Genomic DNA, 23591 nt, shown 5'->3' with positions numbered 1-23591 from the left:
TAAATGTTAATGTGGGATAAAATCTCATGAGAAAGATACCCTCTTATAATAATTACATACATAAAATACACATAATAACCACAACCCAAAAGACTTATAAAATATAATAAACCCACCATAAAAAGGAAAAAAAAAAATTAAAATATTAATTGAAAAACTTATATACTCCAAAATCAATTATAAGAAACACAAAAAACATTTACCACTAACAATATCTCAAAACTAATTAATAAATATATTTAATAATATAAATCTATTTTAATTTTAAATTTACCCAGCATCTAAAAATAAAAAAAACAATTAAATTAAAAATCCTTCTTATTAAAATAAAATGAATAACACACATAAAAATATTATAATTTTTTTAATATTTGAATATAAAATATACTTAAACCTCTCTCGGTAAAACAATACTGATGCAAAAACTAAGGTACCAACTCTCTCAATGAAATATTTGAAAGAAGAATAGGGAAGGGTGGCCCTAATTACTCAATTACACCGGAAAGGTCATTTTATGCCAACTGAGCACATTGGCACTTCGAGTTAATTTTCATAAAGGAGAGATATATATACTGATCAAACAAAATACTTATTATATCTTTCATTCAATACCGTTTGAAGTTTAATAGCGTCTGTGGCAAAGAAGGAACGGAGGGTTTGCAATGGCGCAGGCCATGAGATCTCGATTGTTTCCGGCTGTTCTCAGGACAAGGCTCGCACCTTCTGTCAACGTCAGTTCTGCCTCCTCCAAGCGTTCTTTTTCTTCAGCGGAACATGATGATGCGTGTAAGTCTTTCTCCTTTCCTGGTATTCAGTTTTTTTTTTGTTTCACCAATTTAGATCCAGGTTCGATCCTGTAACCTCCTCATGCCGAAGTTGTGCCAACCAGACAGTCGCCCTCATCACTATCACTGGTTGGAATGGACCCGACAATTCTTTCGTTGTCAAGGACACTTCTGATCTTCTGTACTGCTTTATTTTTTTTCCGTTCTGTTTATTCTTTGTTGCAATATATATGGTCCTTGATACGATCAGGAGTCTGTTACTGGCGGACGGATTTTGACTGGAAGCATTAGGGTTTTGCCATTCTTTGGTTGAAACTAATGTGTATTTGAATTAGGGTTCAATGCACCCAAGCTAATTGTGGAAAAAACAATGTAACCTTAATTCGAATCGGATCGTTATGGCAGATTAAATGATCGGCTTGAGATGACTTTGTGGTTTGCCTTCTGGCTGAGTATTTGTAAAATTTTAATTAATCTACTTCGTAGTTCGGATTTTTTGCAGACTATATTTGTTTCTTCTTGCTTTTCTTCTCACTCTGTGCGTTTGATACAAAGTTTCCGGTTGCTTTCGCCAAAGAACATGTCAGTAGTTTGACTCATGTATGCCACTCAACTTTAGAAAATAGGTCTCAGTGCCATGCGAAGACTTAAGCCTCTACTCTGTTAGGGACTCCGTTAAGCGCGCGCGGTATTATGCTGTCCATTTGGTAATTTATTTTGGCGCGGTAAATCATCGGGCAGAGAAATCTTGCAATTTTAAAGATTGCTGTGAGATGATGCAAGAATATTGAATGTATAGAAGGAAAAAAGGTTTGGAGTTGTGAAAGTTTTGACAAGCTTGGCCTTGTCCAATGAGATGAAATAAAATAAAATCATATGTTTTTTAAAATTGTTAAGTTTTATTATGAAAACATGTTTCGTCTAATACAGTAAACTATCGGAATGCTGTTTGTATCCAGATGAAACGGAAAAGTGGAAAAAGATTACCATTGCAGGAATCATTACATGCACTTCCCTTGGCATCTATTGTCTATCTGGTGAACACGAGCATCATGAAGAGCCCCCGGTAAGCTTTGATTCAGGATTGTCATATAAGTAAACTATCATTCAATTCCAGGGAATGTCATAAATAATCGTTTCTATGTTGAAGTCTGTAAGGTGGCTCTGTTCTCATTGTACGGCAGGAACATTTTGGTGTCTAATTTGTACAGTTCATATAAAAAAATAAATGGAATTCATTCTGGAGTGGTCGTTTCTGCAAACTAACTCCATTGCAGTATTTAAGTTAACTAAACTGTCCAAGTTGTTATGAAGTCTGTAACTTTGATGTTCAAGTGGTTAAGAAGTGAATTTACTGTTTGATCCGCACTTCCTCAATGCACCTTTTGAAAATTCTCTTTCTGTGCCTGGTGTAAGAGAAATTCTTAAATTTTATGTCTTTGCACTCAGCAGCAGCCCACAAACTATATCACTAAACCTACTGGCGGTTCACAAACATTTACATCCAGCTTTTTTCATCTTTCTAGAACTGATAGTATCTACGTTTGAAAAGGATAGAAAATTACAGCTCTTGCTGCAATGCACAACTTTCTTTTTGTTGGAAAACCAGAAAAAGGATGCCCACAAAACATATGGGTCTAAGTTGCATGGTATGGGGAAGTGTATACGTGTATCTGAAATGGGAATGGGCTAGAAATTGGACCCCCTCAAAATCAGGAAACCGGGAAACATGATATATATATGTGTGTGTGTACGCTTGTGTGTGTATGTGTGTGTATGTATGTATATTCAGAAATTATACTGAAATTTTGAAAGAAAGCATATAAGTTTTAATTTTTAACGGGTGTGTATGTATATTCAGAAAATTATACTGAAATTTTGAAAGAAAGCATATAAGTTTTAAGTTAACATTATAATTTGTAATACAGATACAGATACAATTTTTGTACATTTTATTATGTTAAATCTGCTTAGTAGGACATTTTGCTCAAGGGCAGCAAAATTTTGCAGCTTTATTAGCTGTGGTTGAGCCTTTGGTCCTGATCTAACCTACTATAGTCTTTCTTCTAGAATCTAAATATTACTCCTCGAGTAAACATGCTGTGATCAATCTTCTATCAATTTTCAATGTAAACTGAATTTTCTTGCTGGGATTTGTTTTCCACTAAAGAGGGCAGAATTTTTCACTAAAGGGTGTAGGATTTGCAAACTTCCGATGTAAACTGAATTTTCTTGATGGTGTTTACTTTTCGACGAAGGAGAGCAGAATTTTGCAGACTGCAATATTTTGCAAATTTTACAATTTATATTAGTAGGGGAAAAACAATGATGCATTATGGCTTCATAATGGCGTAGATTGTGTTGTACATGCCGTAAACCTAAAAAATAATGCTTCCAATTGTAATTTTTTAAAGAATAACTGATCTAAAAACCAAAAATCCTTTGAACTAATGTGCTGATATTGCACGTGTTTTGAGTCATCTATCACTTGAATGAGAGGCCTCTCCAATGGTTAGTTTGTTAACTTTCAACGAGTTAGGAACTATTGCAATAAATAGGAGCGTTACTTGGTAGCAGAGCAATGTTATAATGTTACAAATAGGATTGGGTGTGCATTTGATTTATTCTTAATCATCCATAACTTGAATGAGATGCCTCTTTAAGTACTATTAGGTAACATAGCTTTGTCCTGACTCCTAATTGTCTCTCTTGGAGAACTAGCAAGTAAACTAATGAATACCGATGTTACCTATGAGTAGGACAATGCTTTGTAGTTATCCTAGGAATGGGGTATATACTCATTGCTATATTTATCTTGAGTGACATGATGGCAACCTTTAGCCTATATATTCATTGATATATTCAACTTGAGTGACGTGGTGGCAATCCCGTGACAGTGTTTTGTATAGGAGGTTGTAACAAATAAATCTTCACCCATGCTCCAAATGTAGATTTGTAATTTGTGTACATTTTGTGATATAAGCTATAAGGGCTATACATGCTATGTTTGGATCTTTTAAAGATAAATAAATAAAAGGCTACATTTATATGTTTTCATATAAAAAATTTAGAGAACAATTCTCTAGTCTTTAAAGAGTTGGTATTGTCTTGGAGATTTCCTTTGACTTTATGGATGTTAATATGGCATGAGAAATCGAGAATATTTGTTCTTGGGTAACAAGATCACAAGATAAATTCTACTAGTTTTCATATTATTCATGTTAGTTCCAAACAGAGATGATATAGAGTACATAACAATGTAAACAAGAAGTAGTTTGCACAATGCATCAATAGTTCACATCTGTTTCAATTTACAGCTACTCCTACACCAGTAGATCTGGGTTCATATAATAGTGACAGCATTGAATGCACACAAGTATTTTATTCCACCAATAGCTCATACAATAAAACCAATTCACAAGCCCAACGTAACCTGTAGTTTAACTTCTCCTATCGAATACTATTGTACCAGACAACTCTAGCTACCCTACTCCTGTTATGACCTGACAGTTGATTATGAATGCTGTGGGCTATTTGGTGAACTCGCTGTCTACCACAATCTTCTTCTGCTGCCAATTCAGGATCCAAAGATATCTCTGATAGTATTACTGTGCAGCAAGAATGTCATGCGACCACTACAATACCTCAGAGATACTGTACTTGCAATTTAGAGTGTTCTGTTGTCCCACTATTGCCTCGCTGCTTCAGATAATAGGTCTCCGGGAGAGTTGCTTCTTCAGGAAGGGTTATGCTACCCATCTAGGTTATATTTGCCACATAGATATACTATTAATTGGGCCTTTGCTACAAGAAGGGTTTCGTGGTTTGGTTAGGGCTTCGCTGCCACTAGGAATTATCTTTAAGTTGACCGCTACATTCCTTAGAAATTCCATTGCCCTAAATGCCTTGGACTGCCACAAAAAACCCTTGCATGGAGGCCATTGTCTCAATTAGGGCCTCAGAAGATGTTGCTGCCAAGAAATGTTCACAAACAACCGACTGCTCAGGTAATCTTCTTCAGGAATTAGCCGTAAACCTTAGTCTGAACTCAAGGATTCTTTGCCAAGGGCTGGCTCTTGTTGCTCTTGTAGAATGTCTTGACCAGGTCTTCGCTGCCTCAAAGTAGCCTCTAACAAACCACAAAATATCAACAACCCACAAACTTCTCTCCTTGAATGCCAAAAATCAGATTGAGAATGCCTTAGAACAATTGCGCCAAACAAATGAGAGAAAGGAAGGGATTGGCTAGGGTGGGATCATCACCACCGAAACCAATCAAAAGGAAATGGGGGTCTTAAAACCCTCATAGCCTCAACTCAAAAACCAGAGATATCCAACCAATCAATCATGAGAAAATTATTTCTTCTCTCCCTTATTTATAGATTCCTTATGAGGTCTCTTCTCCTTATTATAATGTTAGGGGTTCCAAGTTTCCCTCCACTTAGCCCCAATTTTGGCTTCCTTTGCAAGTTTTGCCCCAATTACCCCAAGTTACCCAATGGTGCCCCAAAACAATGGATAATGGTTTCCCCCCTTTATCATTGACTATAACCTATGGGGTTGGATAGGCTACTTCGTTCTCCCTTCGGCAATTAATTAATAGGCATGTTTTTTCCAAGAGAAAGCAAGAGTGATCATTGTGATGATCACATCCAATAACATTCCAAGTACGTACTAGGAGATCCACAAAGGAGATGGTTACCTTTTTTGTTGTGAATGGAAGTAGGTGCAATTCGAAGAAATATTATCTTTTGACATGTAGACTATCCATTTTATTCCAAGGTGACGTGTTTTTTTCTCATGAGTTAATGCGTTTGTGCAAGCATGATGATTATTGCAGGTAAGGAGTAATTCTTGGGTGACTTTGGTGGAATATATACTTGCCACTAATGGGTTCTTAGCCAAAGGTGCATGACTAGTTGAATGTTCTGTTGTGCTCTACAACAACCCCCCATTTCATAACATTTTCATTCACACATAAAATTAATATATGGAATGGGTCCCTTTTAAAATTTAATTGGCATCAATGCTTTTGTGTTCAAAAAGGTATGATAATCAAATGAGTTTATGTATTGAAGCCTTTTTGAGTAATAGTGTTCCAATAATAAAGCAATCTTTGGTTATTGCGATAAAGCGATCGCAAGATCGCATATCGCAATGACATAAGAAACACATCAAAAGCAGCATCTTGTTCTCCGCCAATGCGATATCGCTATCGGCGATCGGCGATATTCCATGCACACCTAAAAAGGGCACATAACTCACGCCCCGACGCGACGCGATCGGCTATCGGCACTCCATCATGTGGGAAGAAACCCTTTAAGTTATACACCCGACCCGATGCGATATCGCTATCGGCCGTCGGCAGAATCCCATGCACTTTGATAAGACGCTCGGGTCTTACCCCCGATGCGATGCGATATCGCAATCGGCACTCGGCAGGATCTTTTCCTAATAATTGTGTTGCATCTATTCCCCGATGCGATGCGATATCGCTCATCGGCGGTCGGCATTCTCAAAAAACTCATCGCTTGAAGCTTTAAAGTTATATTGATATCTGGTTGATAAAGCGCAAATTTCAAAATACCGTTAAATGCAGGGATAAGGTAATGCATGTGTATTTAAAACTTTGCCCCTTCGATTAACGAACACTTGCGTTTAACCGCCAAAATATCTGTTGCACGCTTAAGAGGGGTCATTCAGCCGGATAACGGTGTGATACTCATTTAATGGGTAGCAGGCCTTAAAATCACCATTAATGCATCTGCAATATTTTCCCAGTGATTGGATCCGCAGCCACTTTTGAGAATTAATATCACCACGCTTCAAATGATATATCTTTCCCTTTATGGATTGTCATTGTTATTTCCTTGTTACGATTTCTCTTGCCTTTGTGTAGAATTCATCTGTTGAGAGAAGTCTGAGCATGATGGGGAAGAAATCCAAGAGGACCGCGGGCTCCGCTGCTGCATCTGTTGCAGGACAAGCTGCCGCGGATAAGAAGAAAGGCCTAATTTCAGACACTACGTGCACTGGTCTCAATAGGACATCATGGCAGGGCACCTATAACCTATTAGAAGCTGAGCAACCTCAAGTGACAGTGACAGAGGCTAGTGTGGATGTACTAAAGAAGTCCGATGCTACTCTCAAAGATCTGGCCGACTCCTTTCTTCACAGGATAGCAGCCAGAGAGCAGGTCCTTCCCTACACTGATGTAGTGCGCTGGGCAATCGAGGAAATTCCAATCATTGATAGAACGTTCCACACAAGAGATGGAAGGATTTTCGGGTCGTTCAAGCCAGAGCACCTAAGGCAAATGTATCATTTGCCCGAGCCGGAGAAAATCTATAACAAAGACTTCGTGGAGAAATTTGCAATCGAGAATGAAGTACAATCTGAACCCATCCGGGATTGGAGGCAGAATCCGGCCAAACACAAGCACGAAAGCTCGGGTAAGTACTCCGTCGATTCTTTGGCTTCTCCCTATTGCTATGCGGGAATTATGATGTGTAGGCTATGGGGGTTACATGACTCTGCTAATTTCGACATAGAAATGGTTCCCTTGATGGAAGCAGTTGTTAATAGTATAATCATGGATTGGGCCACCATTCTTTCTGATAAGTTGGCCGTAGCTGTTCGTGACTTTAGAGCCAAATCCAGAGTTTCCGAAAGGAAAATCCCACCATTTTATTATAGCGCTTACATTATGGATACTTTATGTTTTAATTTTGAATTCCCTATCCTTGGTTGGAGGTGGACCACCCAAGACCCCTCACCCATTCATTTGTATCATTAGAAATTGTGGAAGTCCTCTTACAAGGACCATTTGTATCAAATTTGCAATGGTTTTATGGTTCCCATTCATTATTCCATTTTTGATCGACCTATTCCCAAAATTTCCTGTCTGGCTTCCTTCGACTTACCAGCTGTAGCAGGTTGGTTTGGAGAAGAGCATTTTACCTATATTAGGGTTTTTGGGAGCCAGGCCAAGCCGCATGTTCTCCCTTTATATGTTCCAGACAAATTGTTGGCCCGAGAAATCTCCTACCAGATTATGGCCGAGAGTGTCACACAAACCCTCAAGAAAGAAAAGAAGAGGGGCTGGCCCTCTTTTCCCTTGAGAATTGGTGTTTATACTCTGCATGATCTCAAGCATGCAGAAAAAGAGGCAACAAAGATGCAAGCTTTATCCCTAGCCACTCTCCCAAGCAGACTCTATGATCCACGTAAAACTGTCTACACTGCCCTAGAACAGGCCAAATTAACAAAAGTTGACCATCAAGAGGATATGTTTGATGACTTGTTCGCCGCCGCCGATACAATCGGTCAGACCAAAGAGCTTGCTAGAATGAGATATAATGATGAGACGTTAACTGAGTTCAATAAACATAGAGAGCAGAGGTTGCAAACTCTGCCTCTAGATTTATTGACAACAACCCCAGCGTCTTCCTCAAGCGAGCCTGGTCGGCAACAGACAAGCCAACCTCCTGTTACAACTAATGATCAAAAGAAACAACAGGAGGAAAGGCAAAAGAAGCTGCAGGCAGAAAAGCAAAGAAAAGAGCAAGCTGAGAGGCAGAAGAAGGAGCAGATTAAAAAACAGCAAAAGGCGCAGAAGGATCAAGAACAGAGAAAGCAGAAAGAGATAGAGGAACAGAGGAAGAAAGAAGAAGAGGAGAAACAAAAGAAAGAACTGGCAGATAGGCAGAAAAAGGAATTGGCAGATAGGCAGAAAAGGGAGCAAGAAGAGAGACAAAGGGAGTTAGAAGAGCAGCAGCGAAAAGAGTTAGAGGAGCAGCAGAGGTTAGAACAAGAAAAAGAGCGGAGCAAATCCCAGACAGAGCAACATAAACAGACCTCCATTGATCCTGAATTGCTTAAACAATGGAACCAATTCGATTCCATTATCAGTGGAAAGGAAGGCTCCAAAGATACAGATACCTCTAAAACAAGCGATGCGCTAGAAACCACTTCTTCTCAGGTTCTAAGCGGAACCAGCGGCCCACCCATTTCAAAGGATGTTGAGGTAATTACTATAGATCCTTCCGATCAAATTGTTCTCCAGGTGGAAGATATTCCTCCCCTGGATGTTTTCTATAGCCCAAAGTATAAAGCTGTTGTTAAGCGCTCAAGGAAGAGACGAAGGCTTGATCAACCTTCTATCTTTCCTGAGCAAACAATCACGGGCAATGTAGTGTGGAAGGAGGAATTGGATCCCTCCGATGATCTAACAAAGCTGTCGCAGTATGCGGGAGCCTATTCTGCAGCGACTATTGACAAAGCATCAGAGGTAAGTCTTCTGTTGAAGACTAAGGACCAGGAGATTTGTACATTACAGGCAGAAGTAACCGAGGCGAAAAACAAGGCAGCGCAGGTGGAAGAGCAGCTGCTGGCACAACAGCAAGAAAACAATATAACCCAGCAACTGCAGACTGAAAAACAGAGAATCGACCAGAGCGCAATCCAGAAGCAGAAAGAATTGTCGGAGGCATTGGCACAGTTGAAAGAGGCGAATGCGCTGATGACGAAATCAAAAGACGAGCAAATAGCTCGACTATTATCGCAACTTGAAGACATCAAGGGCACCCGAAAAGTGGAGGATTTCAGAGCAGAAGCAGCTCAAATAAATGGCGCATTAATATCTCATATTAGACTCCTATGCTAGCAACTTACAGAGGCTGAGCCATTATGCGAAATATCTACAGCAGTATGTCAGCGGATAGAGCAAGCCAGAAATGAACTAGATCAGGCCGAAGAAACCATAACCGGATATCTTGATTGGCAAGATACTGATGTGGGGAAGGCAGCGAACTTGCCTAGTATCTATGAGACATACAAAGACATACTCTTCACGGAGTGGAACACTCAAGTGATGAAAGCGGAAAGGGCAGCTTCAAGGTGTAAGATGATTGCCAGCAATATGATTGATTTAGTCAATAACACACTCTATTTGGCAAACATGATTTCCCAGTGCACACCTGGAAGCATAACAACAGCAAACATGATTGAACAAACAAGTTATCATGACTTGGAGGAGAGGGGAAGGTTAATCGCCGGAGTAAATACTTTAGCCTCCGAGGCATATTGGCTCTTTCTAATCAAGCCACACGCTCAAAGGTCGGCCCTCAAGTGTTTAACAGATGCTCTCGGATGCCTGATCCCCGACATTCAGGATGCCACATATGATGCCCAGCTCACTTCGCGTCTCAACACTCCACCGGAAGTAGAGCCAATGCTGGCGATATGTCAGCTGAGGTTTAAAGGCAAAGAGCCCACCGAATGAAGCATTGCTGCCGACTGCCAGATCGCCAAGGAAGATGGAAAAATATTTATTGATGCCAATTTAATAACTTTTCAGTTTTTTTAGATATTTAGATTAGATTAGTATTTATAGACCCTTTCACTGTTTTGGAAAGGGTCGTAAAATTTTGTAATAGACCTAAAGGCTGAAGTTTGCACTATTGTGCTTCAACCTATATTCTTTTATGAAACTCGACCGATAGTTCTTAATTTAACGAGAAGGCTGTTTTATACAATTGTGCACTATTGTCTCTTGTTTGGAATGATTTCTGGTTTGAAGGAAGGACTGCGACATAACGATTAATATACTGGATTGTTAAGCAGCTTACATGGTACTTTTATCTGCATCTGTTTTCTTTCCTCTTATATGAGTTGCTGTGTTATTATTTTTTCTATTGTTGAATACATGTATGCGCTGTAACAACAAATCTTCATTTCATTCCACTATTGGATGTTTTGTGATATGCCCTTTCTTTTAATCATGCATGTAGCAATGATATGAATGACGAAGTGTAGTAATTCGCTATTATCGCTTTGCATAACTAATTATGCAGAGCAATCTTAAATGGTTTAAACATCTATGCTTTAACGTTAGAGTCATCTATATGCTTGCCTTAAAGCACAGACTATCAAACGCTACGCTTTAATGATTGATAAGTCCCGGGATTAGATTATAGTTCATATATTTCGCTGATAGTTTTAGTTGGTCGCTTATCACCATCATACATCACAAGTTACTCATCTATCCCACTTTTATCCATTATTGGGAAACTGGTCCCATTATCCCCAGTCGGAGCCACTATTCCAAACGGAAAAGGAGCTGTACTAAGGTCCGGACCAGGTGGTTTCCCCTATGTTGTTGCAACGATTTTCGTGGCCTCAACATGTTTTAAGTTGGATTAGCGTCATTGAATATATCCTTAGTTTGGAAGAAATGGCAAATGCTATATGGTTTTGTTTTTCACATAATGATTAAGGTCACATTAAAAATAAAAAGGGGGTGACAACTATTACAAAACAATAATGAGGCCTTTTGCCTTTTAAACAAATGCAACAGGAAACAAGTATGCCTATAATTACAGAGGGTTTGTTAATTTTAGCTTAACATGTTCTTTGCTTAGGACAATTACTTTATTAATCCATTAACCCATTATTATTCCATTAGATTTCCATTAGCAATCACATTAATCAATATCATATGACAATAACTGATGAAAGAACAACAACCATAAATGTAGAAGACAAGCCAAGGCAAGAGGACACCATGATTTAGGCTTAAGCTAGGGAAAAACACCACAAGGGGGGAACCCATGAATCTTTTCTTCTTGATAATATCAAATGTTCAAAGAGAGAGAGAAATCCATAAGTACAATGATACAATAGTCAAAGTCAACATACAAGTTGACTTGCCCAATAGAAGATCTAAACATCTCTACAACTAGGTCAATATGACGACCTCTTCCATCTTTGCAATTCTGTCTCTGGTCAACAGAAGCCAACAACAGTCAATAATAAACCCTAACCAGCAAAGGTCAACGATCAATGCAGCAACAACAACAATCGACAAAGGAACTCAGTCAAAGGTGAGAGAAACTCACCTTTCTAGCCAATCACAGCGCAGTCAACGTAGCCACAGAATCAGGTCAAACTCAGTCAACAGGGTCAGACAATTTTGTGGTCAAATTTGCCTCAGACTTGCGGTCGACCCAGGTCAAACATCATATATTACCTCGATCTTTATGCCTACAAGTGTGGCCTAGCTAGCAGAATCCAAATCCACAAAAAACACAGTCAAAGGAGAAGTCAAAGATGTTGGTCAACGTTGCTTTGTGCGTTGGAAAAGTCAACCGCAGGAAATCACATAAATTACAGTCAAACAGATCTGCATGTGTGAAGAGAGAAAACTTGTTGTCTAAGAAGAGATGTTGAACTGCTTAATCATGTGAGGAGAAAGAAGAAGATGCGTGTTTGTGGATGTGCCAAAATGATCTCAACTCAACTTGTATTTATAAAAGTCAATGTGAGTCAAAGGTCATGTCTCTTGGGCTTCATAAGCCTACATGACTGTGGGGTCGACCTTGACAAAAACCATCTTTGTGGGCTTGACTTCAAAAATACATTTCTGCTTGTCAGAATCCATCATGCCTTAGGTCAAAATTGATCCTCTCGAGAAGAGGAATCCAATAGAATCATCATCTCATGCAAATGCATCGTCTATAGTGGAATTGGACCTTAGCTTTCTATTTTTAACAGGGTTTAAAAAACACCTACTATATCTTGCAAGCTATGTTGTTTAACAAATTGATAAATTAAACATTTAATTCTAAAAAATATGCTAACAAGACATAGATTAAAATAGAGACTCAAATCATGCTTCTTTTCCCAAGCTTTTCCTTACATTCCTAGGAGGTTTGCACTTTGATTTCTTCCCCTAGAACTTGAGTAGAGGCCAAAGATGTCCCATAGGAGGTTGACATAAGAGAAGAATTAGATTGAATAGGAGAAATCAAGTTTGAATCTAGAATGTTGAGTTGAGTGGCTATCCTCTGAACCATTTGTTTTACATAGACAACCTATAATCAACTGTCCTCTTGCTAAGTTGGATGTCGATTTCTCATGTCAACGACATGCCTTGTTGTGTAAACTCTACAAGAGTCTTGTGCGAAGCTCATCTCTTGAAGTTTCTTCTCAAACTTTGCTTGCTAGTGGCCTCATTCAATGCATGTTAATTTTCCTTGGAACTCTGCAACTACTTAGATGAATAATTGAAAACAAGGTAACTAAAACCCATAACGAAATTTACTTTCACCAAGATACAAAGTTTCTTAACAATTTATAGGCAACAAAAAATAATCGAGAGATAAAAACACAAGCACACAAATTGACACACTAGATTTACCTAGGAAACCCAAATGGGAAATCTGTTTTCTTTGTTGTTGTATTTTATTGATTGTTCTTGAGCAATTGGATCTATTACAATTCACGCTGCTTCTTGCAGCTTCCAATCTGTCGCTGAGAACACACTTGTTCTCCTTCTGAATAGCCTTGACTTTCCCTTGTAATCCCTGATCCCTGCTCCTATTTCATTGTGCACTTCCTGCCCCAATTTCCTTGCGCACTAGGCCTCTTATTTCCTAGCATGCAAGAGGCCCTATTTCCTAGTGCAAATTTACACCTATTCTTTAGCACACAAGCCTTTTAAATCTGTGCGCACTTGCTCCTTAAGAATACACACTCCACAATCAAAGATGATCTCATAAACTTGTGATAATCCGGTGCCTTCATCTTCCTCTTTATAGACCTAATTCGAGCATGCAAGGAAGGCCCACTTCAATTTTAGAAGTGAAGTTGTGATTGCGAGTTAACTGAGAGTGCTACTTGACCTCTTTCTAATCAACACTGGAGTTCTTAATTCATTCTCTCTCTAATCAACATTGGAGACTAACTCGTTCTAATTGAACTTGTAACTGCTACCTAGTTCTCTAGTCAAACTGAAGAAGGCTCTAACTATCTAAAGTTCCAACTGTATGCATGCAATCTAGATGATCATTCTAGTAAACTGGAAATAAAATCACCATAATTGAAGTTTGTCTCATGAGCTCGCGCTCATGCTAGAGAGACAAATCAAGGTCTTCACTGGCTAAGGCACAAGCCAAAAGACCTTCACTCGCTACATTTTCAACACTCCCACTTAGCAGCAAGGAAGGGATTCTGTACAACTCCCAACTTATCTCTAAAATAAACAAAATTGCCTCTTGCCAATGCCTTGGTCAAGATATTTGTTGTCTGTGCCTTTGTCGGAATGTACGGTAGCTTCACTATCCCTTTCTGCACACAATCCCTAAGGTGATGATACCTGATCTCGATATACTTGGAGTGATCATGAAACACTGGATTCTCAGAGAGCTTAATGCAACTTTGATTGTCACAATGTATCACAGTAGGCTCCATACCCAACTTGAAAAGTCTCACAAGCAACTTCCTCATCTAGATAGCTTCACAGGCTGCCAAATTGATAGCCATGTACTCGGCTAAATTGAGTGCAACTGATCTCTGCTTCTTGCGGAACTAGCAAACAATTATTGACCCAATGTTGAAGACACAACCTGAAGTACTCTTCTAATCTGTGGAGCTCCCTACCCAATCTGCATTTGTGAAGCCCTTCAACCTCACTCCATCAACCTGTGTATACCATAATCCATAATTTGTTGTGCCTTTGAGATATCTCAAAACATGCTTTGTAGCAACCCAGTAAACTTTGGTTGGATTTGTCATGAATTGATTCAACTGCTTCATTGCAAAACAAATATTAGGCTGTGTGTTGACTAAGTACATCGACGACTCGATGAGCTGCCTGTACAATGTAGCATCTACTCGTTGTGCTTTGCTAGCATCCATCTTCCTCCAGTTTGTGACTAGAGGCGTGGTCATGGGCTTGCAATCCTGCATGTGAAACCTCCTGAGGATTTGTGTAGTATACTTCCCCTGCCCCAAGAAGATTTCTCCATCACCTTGCCATAGCTCGAGGAAATAGTACATAAGCCCTATATCTTGTTGAAATTGTAACTAGTGTCAGTCTTCATAATGTAATGTAAAACATTCATTGATGTATTTGTTAGATTCATTATTATATTTATTTTTGGTGAAAGCATGTTCTTCATGCTTATAGAGTCAAAAAAAGAGTAAAAAATAATTTATTACGAGCAAAAGAAAAATGTACTTGAGTCATGTCCCATTTGGACATTTGTAAGGAAAGAATTTTGAATTTTATATTGAGTCAATAAATCCACAAAATGTCAAGTCGACCCTCCTTGGAACAAGTCGGCCTGGGTCTCCAAGAGACACCTGTTCGACCTCTTGAACAGATATATATGGAAGACATATTCAACCTATTGGAGATTTATTCAAGCACAATACAAAAATCATTTTTCTAAACTAGCAAAGGAGAAAGGAAGCCGAATTAAAGGAGAGAGAATCTCGCACACGTGGAGGATAAAATTTGTATGAGGATGAGATTTTCTAAGGCAACTACAAACCTATTTTCTGCCCCTCCATTGCTGACCTGAAATTTCAGGAGTTGATCAGATTCGGTTTGACCGTCGTTGACTTTGACATTGGAGTTGACTTGGAAGAGGGTTTGACTTGGCATTTTAGGTCTTGGTCTTGGATATCTCATTTTGATCTAATTCTATAAGAGAAGGTTTGTTGTTGGGATTTCCCCTTTGTGTTGTTTTGCCTTGGTTTGGAGCCTAATTTTGTTGTCTCTTGTCTCTTTGTTTTTCTTGAAAGACTGAACATTTGTATAATTGCTTGCTGAAGAACACAAGTAATAAGAAGAGATTTAACATTCAAAAGTAATTATCGAGACAGAGAAATCAAGCCTAATCCTACTACACTTGGTTTCTCAACATGGTATTAGAGCTACAAAAAAATTGCAGTGGCATTTGAAGACCCTTTGTGATTCAAAGATCTTACCCGTGGATATCTTTGAGAAGCTATATCCGAATTACTTTTCTTTGCTTCAGGGAGTCTGTACCTTTATTACCATCCGGAATTCATCTCAAGGCCGAATTTATATAAGGACTCGAGGGATGTCACTCTATGTGAAGTCTTTACAACACTGTGACATAAAAAGTCTGTAAGGCATTGTGGAACACAAAGCCTCTTTGAAACTATAGTATGCAAAATTTTTGTGAGATTGTGACACTGTGCTTCCACACTATGCGAAGTTTCTTGAAGAACTTTTCTATGGCATCTTGAAGATAAGCGTGAGACAAAATTCATGTGAACAACTGATGATTGGTGAAGAGTTGATTTAGATTTTAAGTAATAGGTCTACAATGTGTACATGTGGCTTTATATTCTACAATTTGGATCAAGTCATGTGGCACTTTTTTGAGGTTCATGTGAGCCACCTATGACACCCAATCTACATGGAAATTTGCAAACATGAACCGCTTCAAAATATCCAAGACCAATATTTGTGGGATTGTATGAGTTATGGAACTAATGTGAGCATAAGTCTGAAGTTATAATACCTTTGTGACAAATTCGAAAAAGGAAGTTTATCTTTGTGAAATCCTATGAAGAGGTTCAATTATCTCAGAACAAAGTCCAAACAAGACTTTCAAATTTCTTGACATTTGAACCAACTAGTTTTATCCCTTTGGAGCCATATGAATAGGCATCCATCCGCTTATGGAAAAATACTATTTACAGCCACTTACATTCTTCAATTAGAACCCATCATCTCTCATAACAATAGAAGATATGGAAATTTGAGAGGCTAAGGTTTGAGACTGAAAGATACAAAATCCAAAGATGAAGAAAAGACAGTAAAATTTGAAGCAATATTTCCAAGGCATATACATAAATCTGAGGCATTATATTTCTACGAAAACAACTATCTGTGACATATCTCTTTGAAAGACCATATACCCTTGTGCAAAAATGATCAAATTTATGTGGAAATTGGAAGGGATCGATAACTTGTGAATCTTCTCTGTCAATAGAAGCCGACACTCTGTGGTGAAAGAGCCAAATTATCAAGTTTGAAGATCTATATTAACAAAACAATGTCATACCTCCTTGTAAGGAGGACTATAATCTTCCTCATATGAGATCCAATGATATATAGAATTTGTAGCCAACGAGCCCATCTCAGTAGCACTAGCCATGATATCGAAACTCCTTTTCTATACATAAAAAGAAGGATGAACTACACCATGAATCCGACCTGTTTGATATCGAAGGGATCTGAAGAATATACAAAGGTTGATCTTCCTCTCTAAACAATGAATGTGTGAATTTTGTGAACCAAGAAAAAGGAGATTGCTAGCAGCTCAAAGAAATTTCTGTGGATTGTATGGCTGAAGGGTTTGAGGCACCTATGTTGAAGGAAGATGATATAAAGTCAAATAATCTCTGAACAGGATCCCTGTGATAGATAGCATGGTAAGGCTAAAAGAGGTATGTATAATTTTTGCAATTGACAACTATAGTGCATATAATGCTAAGCCAACGATCTAGTGCTCTCTTGAAAAACAATATTGTTTTATAAAAAGGGTTTGTAGATATATAAACACTAGGTTTTTGTGATCAATGAATGAAAATGCACCCCATCTCATAGAAGGCTTGTCAATAACATCTCTAGGGTTTTGCAACTAACTCATTAGTATGCTTTGTAGCATTTGCAATTCTTAAATGGCAGATCTTGAAAACTTTGGAGAATCTAGGGTTTGTAAACCCTATCAAAGGTTTGAATTAGAAAATCCCAGGAACAAAACCCGAACTAATCATTTATGATGTAAGAAGGAGATCTAACTCTTGAAGATGACAAAGATGACATCGTGCTAATGTGAGAACAAGGTTGGTGAATAGGTCCAAGATTAAAAGGGAGCCGAGCTTCCTCAAAAGATAAGTACTCTACATCTCCTTTGTTTGATTACTACTGTTTTGTCCATGCACTTTGCTTTTGTTCTTTCATAGTCTTCTAATAAAGTTTGCAGGTCAAAACAAGAACTATCTAAGCTTTACTAGCAAATGGAAGAATTGAAAGAACGTAGCAAAGAACGAAGATTTTTCTGAATCTTAATAGACATAAGTGAAGGAGGAGAAATCAGTTTGAAGTATGCATAAAAGAATTTGATTAACTGGTAGCATGAAAGCAAGACTTAATAAAAGGGAAGAAGTTCACTTACCCTAGATGGAAAGAGGAAGTTGTAAGATCTTGGATGGATACAATACTACTTGAAGTTTGGCAAAGAAGCTTGTGATCAAAAGGACAAATGACATATCAATGGCAATACCCTTTAGCAAGAAGTTGAAGAGTTCTGATATTGTTGGTAAATCATTATACCGACAACTGATTAGTTCTCTGATATATTCAATTCAAGAACATTTCGATTGGGTTAACAATACTGATGCTGATAAAGATACCACTGATGGTTGGGAATTGGTATGATTTCTTGGAAGAAGTAGAACTTTGTTGCAATGCAAAGGAAGAAGATGTGAAGGCTTGTACAATCAACAGTGAAAGTTTGGCTCCATAAGGTGTTTGATGAACTACTTGATGACATGTTGGATTTGATTATGATATCGATTAAAGCTGCATGAAGATTCTCAAAGAACTAGGAAGGTCGAAGTGCTTTATGATTCGAGACTATGATGCATATAGGAGCTGAGAAGCTACAACAGATCTCCACAGAAGAACATGCAACTGATGTAAGGGAAGTATGAGTACTTCTGACACAAGCTTGGGATTCTATTCATCTCCTCTTTGTTTGAGAGGGAGTGAGGGTCTCCTCCCTGGTTGAGAGGGAGTGGGGGTGGATATCGTGTTCTCCATGTGTCACTTACTATGGCCAAGACTAATAACCGTAAGCCTAGTGCATGAACATTGGTAGGGAGAATGGTGTATTGGATAAGCATTAGGGACTAACACCTTGAAGATATGTACTATAACCAAGACTAGCTACTGTATGGCAAGTACATTGATTTAAGATAAGAATGGTCCTGAGGACTGACATTTCCTTGTGTCAAATATTGTGACAATGGATTAGGAAATGGTCTTGTGAGAACATACCTTGGTGAATACTTGGGGTGGGGTATGTGCCATAGAGAGGTGGTGGTGTTCAAATTTATGCCTCCCAACATTGTGCTTTGATCTAGTTGAGAGATAGAGCTTACTTGTCAAGGCCTTTGTAGTTTGACAATGTTGGTTATGATGATGTAATTTATCATTGATGCTTATCAATTTGGATCCTTTCTTATATGAATATTTCAACTTGAGAATATCTTGTTGAGTCATTATGAATACCTCCCTAGTTAAGTGGGAGTATTGAAATTGTAACTAATGTTGGTCATCATAATGTAATGTAAAACAATCACAGATGTATTTATTATGTTCATTATTATATTTATTTTTGGTCAAAGCATGTTCTTCATGCTTATAGGGCCAAGAAAAAGTAAAAAAGAATTTATTATGAGTCAAAGAAAAAGGAGGTTCATTTAAAAAAGTACATTGAACACAAAAACATAAAATTAAATTAATTAATTAAATTATATATCAAAAAGGGACATTTTTAAAACATCAAATTATTGAAGGTTTTCCAAACTTTCAATTTAAACTACTAAAGGGGGAAAAAACACAAACGCCGATTGCATAGCAACTACCTCCTGACAACATCATGACCCCTGTTGCTTGCCCTGATCACCGCCTCTCTTGTCAGACTCAATTTCCGCATGACACTTCTTCGTTGCTGCAACATGTCGTGCCACCCGATATACTATTACTGACAACCCTTGCAAATTGTCCGTTGTAACCGCAAGAGGTTGTCCACCACTCCTCGTTGCCCTCGCCACTGCTCTTCGCTGACTAACCTCCTGACGACATCCACGACGCAGCCTACGACACCCGCCCCCATGCCCACACATAGTCTCCTCTTGAAACTATTTACAACCACACTAGCTGGCATAGTCGTCATCCTCACACACTAGCAAAGGCCACCACCTCCTCGCCCTTTTCTAATACCTTCCGCTACTCATCTTCCTACACAATCGTGGGTATACGCCATTGTCCGCTATTATCTGCCGCATCCACTAATCGCTGTGAACATCTTAACTCGATTGTTTCCCTACTGTGAACATCGGTCGTCCACGACACATCCACTCGGTCAACCTCATCTGCGTTCAGAAACCATCGCCACCGCCACCTTCTCATTGATTTCCTGCCTCCAACCGACACATTTTTTCCAATCACGGTCACTTCTTCCCCATCCAAAACCCCACCATTCGACCTTGCCGTAATTTTGTTCATCACGTCTCATCATAATTTTTTTTTTAGGAAAATTTATTTCGAAGTTATGATATAAAATTATTAAATCAATTTAATAATTATATATATATTATTAGAAAAGGGTACAACAAATTATAACAAGACTATTGGGAAAAGTAAAAAAAGAGAATATACTTATTCTCAACAAAAAAAATAATATAAAGAAGAGTTCCAAAGCCTCAACTACATACAAACATATAAAGGAAAGAAACCGGCTAAGATTACTCTATATATATAATATTTTTTTTAAGGTCAAATTAACAAAAAAAAGAGTCAATATATATTAGAAAAAAAGTCAAATAAAAATATACATATATATTCATAATTAAAAAAACTGTTTATTATTATTACTATTAAAAAGGTAAAAAAAAGGGAGATAAAAGAAGTGGAGAAAAAAAAAGGTGTTGTCCACCAAAAGTAGTGGTTTCTTTGCAATATGTCCTGTTTGTTTAGAAGGATACCCTAATTGTCAAGAACCATTTAGAAATCAAAACGTTGTTTGCACAAAATGTTACAAAACTCTTACCTTTGTCGAATTTCTAAGTGATGCAGATAAACAATTATTAGCAAGAAATATGAGACAATTAATGGCAAGATATAAGGAAATGAAGAAAACAGAATCCACATTACAAGTTGAAAGCCCATCATCACTTCTACCAAACGATGTAATCTAGTGTACCAAGAAATTGCAACTAGAAGATCAAGAGAATGGCAAGATATTCAAACTTCAGCAAAACAAGAAAGTGTTACAACACAAACATAAAAATCTTATGGATATGCATTACAAAGAAATAATGGAAAAAGACGAAGAAAATTCTCGCCTCAAAGACCACGTTGAAAAATTAATTGCACAAGTCAAGAAGATTAAAGTCACAAAGAAGGAACTCAAGCAACACTTATCAGAACAAGAAGAGGAAAATTTACGTTTAAAGAACCTTAATAAAAATTTATTAGAACAAATCAAAGATCTAAAAGATGAAAAGCTTAAAAGTCAAAACACTGAAAATAAGGTTGATAAATCAGAAATCAAAGAACTTTTACGTCTGAGAAACCATAATCAAAGTCTACTCACTCAAATTAAGAAACTTAAGGATGATAAGAAAGCATTAAAAGACAAGTTAGAACAATTCACTCAAGAAGAAGTATCGAAATCTCCAGTCGTAACAGTCCAAGTTGAAGATAAGGGAACGAATACTGATCCAGTGAATATGACAACTCAAGAAGACAAGTCAGTTGAAGAAACAACACACTTAGATGTTGCAGTTCAGATGATTAACATCCCAAGTGAAGGTTTTGTAACCAACTCAACAACATCGTCCCCTGAAGTAAATCAAAAAATTTCCACACACTTAATAAGGGAATGTCAAACCAAAAAAGTTCCCTATCGACATCCGAATCATGAGAGTAGACAACTCAACCAAGCTACGTATCAGGACCATTCAGACCAGAAACAACAAACTGATGTTCCAGAGAATAGTGATGTAACCTCAATCCAGTCCTATGATGACAAGTCGTTACAAAATTCCAGTGATCAGAATATTACACAAAAGATTAATCTAGGATGGTTCGATCCCTTATCAGTGCGACAATTTCGTTTGTCACTTAGAAGATCATATCAACATGTATCGACAAAGATGATAGTTCCGAGACAGAAAGACATTCGAAGCCGAAAAAGAGATCAAGTCTTTTTCATTAACAAGCTTTGAGGACAAAGCTTTTTGAGGAGGAAGGCAATGTTATGAATAAATATATAGGAAATAATGTAAATGACAATAATCATAACTAATTATTAGTAAATTAGTAATTAGGTTGAAGAGGCATGTCTAAATGAGACATGACACCCCATGAAGAGACACCTGCTTGGTATATAAACAAGCCTCTCGTTCTCATTGTATCTTAATTTTTATTCATACATTTAATATATAATATTTGTATCCTCATTGATATCTTTATATTCCAAGTCTTTTGGAGTAATTAATCTGTAAAGGGAACTTTGTTCGCTTCATGTACTCGAGTCATGTCCCATTTGGACATTTGTAAGAAAAGAATTTTGAGTTTTATGTTGGGTCAATAAGTCCACAAAATGTCAAGTTGACCCTCCTTGGAACAAGTCGGTTTGGGCCTCCAGGAGATCCCTGTTTGACTTCCTGAACAAATATATATATAGAAGGAAAATTCGACCTATTGGAGATTCATTCAAGCACAATACAAGAAGCATTTTTCTGAACTAGCAAAGGAGAAAGGAATCCGAATTAAAGGAGAGAGAATCTAACACATGTGGAGGACAAAATTTGTACGAGGACGAGTTTTTCTAAGGCAACTACAAATCTATTTTCGACCCCTCTGTTGTAGACTTGAAATTTCAGGAGTTGAACCAAATTTGGGACAATTTGACCATCATTGACATTGACATTGGAGGTGACTTGAAGGAGGGTTTGACTTGCATTTTTGGTCTTGGATATCTCATTTTGATCTGATTCTATAACAGAAGGATTGCTGTTGGGTTTTCCCCTTTTTGGGGTTTTTCCTTGGCTTGGAGCTTAATTTTGTTGTCTCTTGTCTCTTTGTTTTTCTTGAAAGATTGAACATTTGTATAATTGCTTGATGAAGAACACATAAGAAGTAATAAGTGAACACATAAGAAGTAATAAGAAGAGATCTAACATTCACAAGGAATTACCAAGACAGAGAAATCAAGCCTAATCCTGCTACATTTGGTTTCTCAACATATCCTTAATCTCAAACTCCTTTGCAAGATCTACTTTGCAGTTCTGGATCAATTTATCTACTCTAGTCAATATAAGATCATCAACATAGAGCACTAGAATGAGCGGAAGCCCTCTAACCGTGATGTACTACAAGTTGGCATCTGCCTCACTCTTAGTGAAGCCGAATCCTTGAAGGTAGTTATCAATGCGAGCGGACCATGTTCTTGGAGCCTCCTTGAGCCCATATAGAGATCTCTTTTGCAAACAAACATGAGTGTATTTGTTGAAAGTCTCAAACCCCTTTGGTCGCTCCATATAAATCTCTTCCTCAACCACTCTGTTGAGGAATGTTATCATCACGTCCATCTAGTGGATCTTCCACCCATCTGTGTTGCCAGTGCTAGAATCACCCTGATGGATGATTAACGTGCCACCGGAGCGAAAGTCTCATCATAATCAATGCTCGTAACTTGCGAGAAGCCCTTGACCTGACCTTGTACCTCCACACTCCCATATCCTCCATGCTTCACCTTGTACATCTAGCGTGAACCTACTACTGATTTTCCATATGCCCGTGGCACAATCTCCCAGAGATCATTCTTCATGGAGGAATATTTCTCCACCATGGCATCCCGCCAAACTTGCTAAGAGGTTGCCTCCTCATAAGAAGAAGGCTTTGTGTCCAACAACTTGGTCATCAATGCCATATATCTGGTATACCTCTGTGGGTACTTGCTCTGCCTGAACATAGAGCTAGGAGTCTCAATTCGCTTCCGGGCCTCTTGAATTAACCTCTTGGTCCACTTGGCTCTCTTCCTCCCTGTGCTGGGAGTCACTCACTGAGTGGCTACCTCCACTCGTCTTGGTCTCTCCTCCTCATCTTGTGTTGACTCCTGGTCATCCTACTGTGCGACCCTCTTGCCACCTAGCTGAGACTCGATCGGTGATCTTGGCTGAGGCTCA

At 38.2% G+C, this 23591-nt stretch overlaps 1 protein-coding gene across 2 annotated transcripts in view; it reads left to right on the top strand.

Annotated features, from left to right (window-relative positions):
• Positions 1-588: 588 nt before the first annotated feature.
• The window catches only part of LOC149259472 (cytochrome c oxidase-like protein), an 88588-nt gene continuing 65585 nt past the window's right edge, over positions 589-23591 (top strand). Inside the window, exons 1-2 of one of the 2 annotated variants that reach the window (XM_089418323.1) lie at positions 589-786; positions 1745-1851. In XM_089418323.1, the coding sequence (XP_089274449.1) occupies positions 663-786; positions 1745-1851 (231 nt within the window). In that variant the 5' untranslated portion in view covers positions 589-662. The remainder of the gene's footprint in view (positions 787-1744; positions 1852-23591) is intronic. The other variant, XM_089418318.1, reaches the window with a different exon arrangement.

Source organism: Pinus tabuliformis, chromosome 6 (assembly GCF_031772625.1).
Source record: "Pinus tabuliformis cultivar Carrire ecotype Pingquan chromosome 6, CPIR1, whole genome shotgun sequence".
In the NCBI taxonomy this organism is placed as follows: Eukaryota; Viridiplantae; Streptophyta; class Pinopsida; order Pinales; family Pinaceae; genus Pinus; species Pinus tabuliformis.
The sequence above is the reverse complement of the archived record's forward strand: the minus strand, read 5'-3'. Positions and strand labels throughout refer to the sequence as shown.